Here is a 10,475-nt window from a genome sequence, read left to right on the forward strand (position 1 = left end):
CCTGACAGTCCGTGACATTCCATGACAGTCCGTGACATTCCACCACAGTCCGTGACATTCCCTGACAGTCCGTGACATTCCACAACAGTCCGTGACATTCCACCACAGTCCGTGACCTTCCACTACAGTCCGTGACATTCCCTGACAGTCCGTGACAGCTGCTTTCTGATAGACAGGGGTCTGACTGAGTGAGGTGGAGGGTGGTGGGAAGATTCCAGGCAGCACCTGGGACCAGTGTTCATGGGGGTGGGGATCCCAGTGCATGACAATGTTGTCCTCGGGACCTGTGATCAGGAAGGTGAGGCAATGTGGGGTCTTGCAGCTGCCTGTCGATCGCCTTGTTCTCCCGCAGGGCTCGGGGGGTGTGCTTTGTGAAGACTCACTCTGGCCTGCGATTGGTGGATTCTTGTGGAGGGGCTGGTATTGAGACCAGGGTGAAGTGAACCATGTCTGATTTGGATAGGCCTGAATGGGCTGAATGGTCACTGGCGAGAAGTTTCTTCTTTGGGGGCAGAGTCATTCACAGGATGAGAGGGGTCACTGGCCAGGTCAGCAACTGTTGCCTGTCCCAAGCTGCCCAGAGAGTGGTTACAAATCACCCACATTGCTGTGGGTCTGGGGTCCCATGTCGGTCAGACTGGTTAAGGACAGCAGATTCCTCCCCTGAAGGACATTAGTGACCCAGATGGGTTTTAGAAACAGAAGCAAAGGGGGACTGTTTCCTGGTCACCTTCAGGGGCCCGGGTTTGAGTCAGGAGCCTGGTAATGAACACAGGCTGGTCAGAGCTAACAGCCCCCTCCCCAGGTTGGGCCAGGCCTGGGGGTTGTACACAGGGGGGAAGGGGAAGAGTGTGTTGGAACTTTGAGCTGGGGTCACTGTGACACTCACAGAGATCTCTCAAGGGTCAAAGTGCCTGATAAGTCTGATCTCTCAGTCTCAGCCTGTTCCCCACCCTCCTCCCCTCCCTCTCCACCTCCCTCCCCATCTCTCTCTCTCTCTCTCTGTGTGTATCTCTCTCCCTGCCCTCCCCTCTCTCCCGCTCCACTCCGTGTGGTTTATATAAACCCCTCTCCCTGTGAAGGATACTTTAATATTGAGACATTGTTGTTACATGTTTGAGATGTTTCTTGCATTTTATTATTTGAAATAGTTAATGAAACCCATTTCCCCTGTTGAATATTTGAACTTGATGGTTAAGTCATGTTTAGCAAACGGTGAGTTTTAACTTTGCTGATCTCTCTCTCTCTCTCTCTCTGCTGGTGATATATTCCTCAAAAGTACACATTGTCTGCAGTAACATCAACCACTCTCTCTTCTTCCACTCTGTCTCTCCTTCTCTCTCTCTCTCTCTCTCTCTCTCTCTCTCTCTCTCTCTCTCTCTCCTCTTCCCTCCCCATTTCCCCTTACTCTCCCCTTCCCTCTCTCTCCCCTTCCCCCCTCCCCTTCCCTCTCTCTCCTTCCCTTTCTCTCGCCTTCCCCTCTCTCCTCTTCCCTCTCCCCTTCCCTCTCTCTCCCCTTCCCTCTCCCCTCCCCCCTCTCTCTCCCCTTCCTCCCTTTCTCTCCCCTTCCCGCTCTCTCCCCTCTTCCCTCTCTCCCCTCTTCCCTCTCTCCCCTCTCTCTCCCCTTCCCTCTCTTTCCCCCTTCCCTGTCTCTCCCCTTCCCCCTCTCTCTCTCATCTCTTCCCCCCGTCTCTCCCCTTCCCTCTCTCTCTCTCCCCCCTCTTCCCCCCCTCCCCTTCCCTCTCTCTCTCCCCTCCCCCTCCCCTTCGCTCTCTCCACTTCCTCCTCTCTCTCTCTCCCCTTTCCTCTCTCTTTCCCCTGCCCCCCATCTCTCCCCTTTCCCTCTCCCTTTACCCCTCTCTCTCCCCTTCCCCCCATCTCTCTCCGCTTCCCTCTCTCCTCACTTCCCCCATCCCCTTCCCCCCCTCCCCTTCCCCCCTCCCTTCTTTCTCTCCCCTTCCGTCTCTCTCTCTCTCTCTCCCCCCTTCTCTCTCTCACCTCTCCCCTTCCCCTCTCTTCCCTTCACCCTCTCTCTCTCCTTCCTCTCTCTCTCTCCCCTTCCCATTATCTTCTCTTCCCTCTCTCAACTCTTCCATCCCCCTTCCCCATCTCTCTCCTCCCCCCTCTCCCCTCCTCTCTCTCTCCCCTTCCCTCTCTCCCTCTTCCCCCCTCTCTCTCCCCATCCCCCTCCCCTTACCCCTCTCTCCCTTCCTTCTCTCTCTCCCCTTCCCCCTCTCACCTTTCCTGTCTCCCCCCTTCCCCCACCCTCCCTCTTCCCCCCTCTCCCCCATCCCCGTCTCTCTCCTCTTTCCCCTCTCTCTTCCCTTTACCCCCTCTCCTCCCCTCTCTCCAACCCCTTTCTTCTCTCCCCACTCGCTCCCCCAACCCCCTCTCTCGCCCTTCCCTCCTCTCCCCCTTTCCTCTCTCCCTTTCTGTCTGTCTGTCTGTCTCTCTCTTTCCCTGCTGTCATTCTCTGTATATCTCCATTTACCTCCGTCTGTCTCTCTGGCTTTATCTCTGTTTCCCATTGACTTTCTTCCACATTTCTCTCTCTCTCTCTCTCTCTCTATCTCTCTCTCTCTGTCCACCTCTCTCTTTCTCTGTCCCTCTGTGTGTGTGTGTGTGTGTGTGTGTGTGTCTCTCTCTCTCTCTGTCCCCCTCTCTCTCTGTCTCTCTCTCTCTCTCTCTCTCTCTCTCTCTCTCTGTCCCTCTATCCCTCTCTCTCTCTCTGTCCCTCTCTCTCTCTCTGTCTCTCTCTTTGTCCCTCTCTCTCTCTCTGTCCCTCTCTCTCTCTCTGTCCTTCTATCTCTCTCTCTGTCTCTCTCTCTCTCTGTCTCTCTGTCTCTCTCTCTCTCTCTCTCTCTCTGTCCCCCTTTCTCTCTGTCTCTGTCTCTCTCTCTCTCTCTGTCTGTCTCTCTCTCTCTCTCTCTCTCTCTCTCTCTGTCCCTCTCTCTCTCTCTCTCTCTCTCTCTCTCTGTCCCTCTCTCTCTCTCTCTCTCACTTGTTCGAGTTGTTGTCGTGAGCTCTGTGCTTGTACATTTGCTGGTAGTTACTTGGTCTCGCTCCCTGATATAATCATGTCCCTATTAAGTCCTTAAGCGAATCCAACAAGCTTGCTGTATTAATCTGTCAGCTGGCTAATGTCATTAAAGGCTCAGCTCTGACTGTGTCCTAATGAGCTGTTTATTTACATCGCTGAGGCTTCCTTCGAGCTGGCCATTGGCTCACTGCTCCTTTTCATTCTGCATTTACAAACAGTCACTTTGCTCCTTAATGCAGATTGATGAATGAGTGACAGTTTGACAGCTCATTCCCTGAGATTAATAGAACGATACAATATTTACATCAAATGCTCGGACCAATTATCTTGCAATATATCATTTTGATTATCTCACTGATTGAAAACTGCTCTTCCATATAAACCAGAATCATTTGGAATTAGAGCTGAATTTACGTCACGCTTTCCATTTTTTCGACAATGAATTAAAAATTTCCGTGTCAGGAACTAAGAATGTGGTTTTCATCTCACTCCAGCTGTCAACATTTCCACTCTTTATTTTGTTCTTCTCTCTATCTTTCCCTCTTTCTCCATCTCCATCTCTCCATCTCCATCTCCATTTCCCTCTCTCTTTCCATCTATCCCTCTCCATCTCTATTTCTCTCCATTTCTCTCTTCATCCCTATCTCTTTCCCTCTATCCCCATCTTTCTCTCAGTCTCCATCTCTTCCATCTCCATCTCTCTATCTCCATCTCTCTCCCCCCATCTCCATCTCTCTCTCTCTCCATCTCTCTTAACCTCCATTTTTTCTGTTTCCCTCTGACTCCCCCCATCTCTCTGTGATCACCTGCCTCTTCCTGTTTGATATTTCTTGTTGGAAGAGGCTGTGTACCGGTGAGACCGTTCACAATGCTGTTTCTCTGAGTGCGTCCCAGGTCAGACAGGAAGTGCAGGTTACTGACATGGGCAGGAATCAGAGCTGGTAATGTGCTGTTAATTGGCATTGCCTATTAACCTGTTACCGGTAAACATTACCAGAGGGTGCTGAGGTAAACGCCACCATCACCATCACCACCCCTGGATATGCCCTGGGCTGGCACAGTAGGGGGGGAGTTGCCCTGGGAGTCCTCAATGTTGATGCCAGATCCCATGTGGTCCTCATGGCATTAAAGTGACAGAAAGACGAATGTATGTGTGCACTGTATCTGAATGGACAAAGCTTTCAGAATAAAGTGGATGAACTGACAGCACACATCAAGGTAAGTGCACATAATCTTGTAACTGTTAGGAGAGACAGTTCCAGGGAGATCAGAACTAGGAATTTAACATTCAGGAATATTTGACCGTTTGGAAAAACAGGAGAGTAGCAAAAGCTGGTGGGATAGCACCATTAATAAGAGATGAAATGAGCATAGTTGTGAAACATGAGCAAGACTTGGATGATGTAGAGACTATTTGATGAGGTTAACAACAGCAAGGGAAGGAAGACACCGGGAGGAGTAATGGCTTGTCCTCCAAATAGTAACCACATTGTAGTAAAGGTAGAAATCAACAGATAATAGGAGCATGTAAAACAAATGCAACAATAATAATGGGTGACTTTAGCCTTCATGTTGATTGAGTTAATCAGGTCAGAAAGGGAGGCTCCAATAACAAATTCAAAGAGCATTCAGGATAGTTTCCTGGAGCAATTATGTAATGGGGTTAACCTGAGAGCAGACTATCCTGACAACGGGTAATGAGGGCCAGGCTAATAAATGAGCTTTGAGTAAAAGACCCCCTTGGAAGTAGTGATCATAACCAGGTATAATTTAAACTTCAATTTGAGTACGAGGAATTTGGGTCAAAAACAACTATGTTTAAGTTAAATAAATGGAATTACAATGAAATTAGAGTAGTTAGCTAAAGAGAACTAGATGGACAGATTAACAGGAATAACAGTGAGCAAGCAGAGGCAGACTTCTCAGGAAGTAATTCATAACTCTCAGCAAAAATACATCCCAGTAAGGAGGACAGATTCTAAGAGAGGGATAAACCAACCCTGACTAAGCAAGGAAGTTCAGGAGAGTATTAAGTTGAACGAAAAATCATATAAGGAGGTCAAAGTCAGTGAAAGTCCTGAAACTGGGATTGATTCAGAATCCAGCAAAGGATGACCATAAAGATAATAAAGAGAAATAAAATAAACTGAGAGCAATGCAACTTGGAATAGAAGGAATGACAATAAGAGCTTCTTTGAATACATAAAAAGGAAACGGGAGGTCACACTGAACACGGGCGGCTTAGAAAATAAATCTGGGAGATGGTTTTGGAAACAAAGAAATGGCAGAGGAATTAAACAGATGTTCTGTCTCAGTCTTCATGGTGGAAGATACTGTGAACATCCCATTAAGATTAAAGAATACGGAGAGGACTCAAGTCTCGTCAGCATCACTAAAGAAGTATTAAACAAACCAATGAGGATGGAGACAGAAAAATCCCTGCTCCTGTGCATGTCCTGCCCCACACAGTCACACCCTTCAAACCACAGCCACCTCCCCCTCAGACAGTTGTTGTGTCATAATATCACATAATATTCCGCCCAATGTGAGGGCAGGACTCCATCTCCACAAGGGCTGTGTGGTGGTCACCCTTACAGATACCGTCGTGCACGGATACACCTGAAGTCAGCAGATTGGTGAGTATGTTTTTCCCCCTTATTGTTTCCCTCCCACCTGCCACAGACCCAGATGAGCAGCTCTGTCCTTTAGGACCTGACCAGCTCGATCAGTAATGCTGCTGCAAAGCCTCTCTTGATGGTGGACATTGAAAGCCCCCATCCAGAGTGCCCTCCAAGTCTTGTTCAACATGGTGGAGTACTGATCCTTCAGCTGAGGGAGGGCGGTACGTTGTAATCAGCAGGAGGTGTCTCTGACTATATTTAACCTGAAGCCGTAAAATGACTCTGATCCCAAAAACCACGTTGAGGATTCTCACTTGTGAACAGAGGGCCATTGTCACTTGGGACAATATTGAAATGATGAGATAGCTTCTGTGCTCAAACATTCTGAGCTTCGTAAACATTACCAGCTGCACACACCCTGAGCAGCTCCGTGGCTCCGTTGCCCATGAGAATATCTTACATCTTCCACAGACATGAGTCAACTCCTGACTGATTACAATATCCCTTCAGTGGTTTTACGTTTACTGCTGTGTGTTTTTTCTGCTCTTCAGACAGATTGCAGGTGGAATATATTTCGAGAGCGTTTCTTTCCAATGGTGATCCCAGTGTAACTCCTTGTATTTTGTCCAGTTTTCCTGAACAAATTGGTTGCCGTTGTGTTATTGAGCCATTGACCCTGGAAGAAACAAAAACAGAAATTGCTGGAAAAGCTCAGCAGGTCTGGCTGCATCTGTGGAAAGAAATCAGAGTTAATGTTTTGGGTCAGTTTGAGCTGTTTTAAAGTCACTGGATCTGATACGTTGACTCTGATTTCTCTCCACAGATGCTGCCAGACTTGCTGAGCTTTTCCAGCAGTTTCTGATTTCCAGCATCTGCAGTTGTTTCAGTTTTTGTCCCTGGAAGAAATGTTGGTTTCGCGTCATTGCTGCTGTCGTTTAAACAGGAGGAAAGCAGCAGGACCTGTCCCTTGCTCAGTGTGTTGACTGTGACCAGCTTCACTATTTCCTGGTTTAGTTTAGAGTTAGCTCACAGCTCTGCAGGTCTGATCTCCTCCAGCGTTCACCGGGTCTGATCGGACTGTGATCTCAGGGCAGCCGCGTCACAGCCTGTTCTGCTGCTGCTGCTGGAGGCATCCTGTCAGTGAGGACACGATGTCTCTGTTGTCATCTCCAAACCTGTCCAGCTGGCCCTCTGCACAATGGCCATTTGGTAGTCTCCTGGATTATAACCACAGCTTCATTGATCAAACACACTCTGTAGCTGTGCTGGGGTCATCTCAAACGTTTTTATATTCAGGAAAGGAACAAAGGCTTTGTGATGGGTTTGGATTTTCAATCCCATCCCCATCACCTAAGCTCTGTGTGTGGTTGTGGTGTCACTATTTCTCAGCTGCTGTTCTGAAACCTCCCCACAAAACACAGCCACTTCCGATCACCATCTCCCCAGAGCAGCACTGCACACTCTACACTGGCGTAACACTGTACACTGGTGTAATACGGCACACTGGTGTAATACTGAACTCTGGCGTAACACTGCACACTGGTGTAATACGGCACACTGGTGTAATACTGCACACTCTACACTGGCGTAACACTGCACACTGGCGTAACACTGCACACTGGTGTAATATGGCACACTGGTGTAACACTGCACACTGGTGTAACACTGTACACTGGCATAATGCTGTACACTGGTGTAATACTGTACACTGTACACTGGCGTAACACTGTACATTGGTGTAACACTGCACATTGGCATAACACTGTACACTGGCATAATGCTGTACACTGGTGTAACACTGCACACTGGCATAATACTGTACACTGGCGTAACACTGCACATTGGTGTAACACTGCACATTGGCGTAACACTGTACACTGGCATAATACTGTACACTGGCGTAACACTGCACATTGGCGTAACACTGCACACTGGCATAATACTGTACACTGGCATAACAGTGTACACTGGTGTAACACTGTACACTGGTGTAATACTGCACACTGGCGTAACACTGCACACTGGCATAATACTGCACATTGGAGGAACACTGCACACTGGAGGATCACTGTACACTGGTGTAACACTGCACACTGGAGGATCACTGCACACTGGAGGATCACTTCAACAGCTCCTTTGAGCACATGGTGGTTACTCACAATTTCAGAAGGAGTTTCCCAATTGACAATTCCCAAAAAGCATTGCAGTTCTATAATATCGAGGAAATTCCCTGCTTTCTTTTGTCTCTAAGGGTTATCTTCATGCCCTTCCCTTGTTGAATACCTCAACCCAAGGTTCTGTGGGATTGTACGTGTTTAGTCAGAATGTCCTTACCTCTCCAAACATGTTCCTCCTTTGTTTGAGGCTGCACTGTTAGTGACGCACTTTATTCCAGAATTTACTTCAGACACATGGACAGGACTCTCTAAGATTCTACAGCATTTTCACTCACTCACAGGAGGAAGGTCAGCATTTATTGCTCATCCCTAATTGCTCAGAGGGCAGTTAACCACATTGCTGTGGGTCTGGAGTCACGTGTAGGCCAGACCGGGTAAGGATGGCAGTTTCCTTCCCTAAAGGACATTAGTGACATAGATATAGCCATGTGATTATTGACCTTATATTGCGTGTGTATTAATTAAATTTTAAATTGCACCTTCTGCCGTGGTGAGATTTGAACCCTTCCCTCAGAACATGAACTCTGGATTACTATTCCAGTGGCATTACTTCCCCATCAATGTCAGTCTCTTGTAAATGGTATCAACTGGAGGTCACTACAACAGCGGTTAACAAACAGGAATCCTGGCTGGAAGGGGATGGGCTGGAAGGGGATGCGCTGGAAGGGGATGCGCTGGAGGGGGATGGGCTGGAAGGGGATGGGCTGGAAGGGGATGGGCTGGAAGGGGATGCGCTGGAGGGGGATGGCCTGGAAGGGGATGGGCTGGAAGGGGATGGGCTGGAAGGGGATGGGCTGGAAGGGGATGCGCTGGAAGGGGATGGGCTGGAAGGGGATGGCCTGGAAGGGGATGGCCTGGAAGGGGATGGCCTGGAAGGGGATGGGCTGGAAGGGGATGCGCTGGAAGGGGATGCGCTGGAGGGGGATGGCCTGGAAGGGGATGGCCTGGAAGGGGATGCGCTGGAAGGGGATGGCCTGGAAGGGGATGGCCTGGAAGGGGATGTGCTGGAAGGGGATGGGCTGGAAGGGGATGGGCTGGAAGGGGATGGGCTGGAAGGGGATGCGCTGGAAGGGGATGGCCTGGAAGGGGATGGCCTGGAAGGGGATGCGCTGGAAGGGGATGGGCTGGAAAGGGATGGGCTGGAAGGGGATGGGCTGGAAGGGGATGGGCTGGAAGGGGATGGGCTGGAATTGACTGCTTTGGTCTAATCTTGCTGAGTTTCATCCAGGGATGTTATTGGATGGTTTGCCCTCCGTGCTGTGTTGGCTCATTGCAGATTTGAATGTTCCCATTCGAGTGGTGATAGGAGCTGGGGGAGTGACACCTCACCCCCACCCACTCCATTAGGAACAAGGATGGGCCATTCAGCCCATAGAGCCTGTCCCACCATTCTGGCTGATTACTTTCTGAAAACTCCTTGTCTGCCCCAGCTCGAGATCCATTGATGTCATTCCAGAAACCTGCAGCAAAGATTCCTTACTCCGGAACTCAAATCCCTTTGTGATGATGGTGATTTGCTTTCCCAATTCTCATCAGAGTCCCTACAATGTGGAAGCAGGTCATCTCGTCCATGGAGTACTCACCAACCCTTTGAACAGCATCCCACCCAGATCTACTCTCCTTTCCCTATCCCTGTAACCCTGCGTTTCCCTTGGCTAACCCATCTAATGTGTGCATCCCCAAACACCCTGACCTGCACATTCTTGGACTGTGGGGGGAAACTGGAGCACCCAGAGGAAACCCACACAGACATGGGGAGAATGTGCAAACTCCACACAGACAGTTGCCCGAGACTGGGATCGAACCCTTGTCCCTGGTGCTGTGAGGCAGCACTGCTAACCACTGAGCCACCGTGCCCTAATTACTTGCTGCGCCTGCATGCTAGCTTTTAGTGACTCACAGGGTGGACACCCAGGTCCTTTTGCCCACCTGCATTGCTCAACCTCTTACCATGAAAGAAATCTTCTGCCTTGCTGTATTTTCTACTCAAGTGGATAATTTCACACATTATTTTGTTCCATCTGCCAGGTCCCAGCCCACTCCCTGAGCCTGACCCCTCGCTTTTTCCTTACAACTTAGATGCCCACCCATTTTCAGCACATTTAAAAATATTGCAGTGTTACCCACCTCCAAATCATTGATGTCAATTGTGGACCTAGCCCTGACCCTTGTGGTATCCCATTGGTAACTACCATTGGGCGGCACGGTGGCATAGTGGTTAGCACTGCTGCCTCACAGCGCCTGAGACCCGGGTTCAATTCCCAACTCAGGCAACTGACTGTGTGGAGTTTGCACGTTCTCCCCGTGTCTGCGTGGGTTTCCTCCGGGTGCTCCGGTTTCCTCCCACAGTCCAAAGATGTGCGGGTCAGGTGAATTGGCCATGCTAAATTGCCCGTAGTGTTAGGTAAGGGGTATATGTAGGGGAATGGGAGTTGCGCTTCAGCAGGTCGGTGTGGACTTGTTGGGGTGAAGGGCCTGTTTCCACACTGTAAGTAATCTAATCTAACCTGTTATCCTGGGAATGATCCATTTATTCCCACTCTCTGCCTGTTACTTCACCTTCCCACCTTCTGTCTTCACTTTATCCTTTCACGGCACCTTCCTTGAAATCAAAAGCTGAACTGAAGTTGTATTTGC

General features: G+C 49.4%; 1 protein-coding gene across 1 annotated transcript; it reads right to left on the reverse strand.

The window, feature by feature from the left end:
• Positions 1–8,401: 8,401 nt before the first annotated feature.
• LOC132818238 (uncharacterized) lies at positions 8,402–9,718 on the reverse strand. The gene is made up of 2 exons (XM_060829018.1): positions 9,704–9,718; positions 8,402–8,962 (listed from the first exon to the last, which is right to left on the reverse strand). Exons 1-2 carry the CDS (start codon positions 9,716–9,718, stop codon positions 8,402–8,404), a joined length of 576 nt encoding a protein of 191 aa, XP_060685001.1.
• Positions 9,719–10,475: the final 757 nt, after the last annotated feature.

The sequence above is a fragment of the Hemiscyllium ocellatum genome, chromosome 8, assembly GCF_020745735.1.
Source record: "Hemiscyllium ocellatum isolate sHemOce1 chromosome 8, sHemOce1.pat.X.cur, whole genome shotgun sequence".
Lineage (NCBI taxonomy): Eukaryota > Metazoa > Chordata > Chondrichthyes > Orectolobiformes > Hemiscylliidae > Hemiscyllium > Hemiscyllium ocellatum.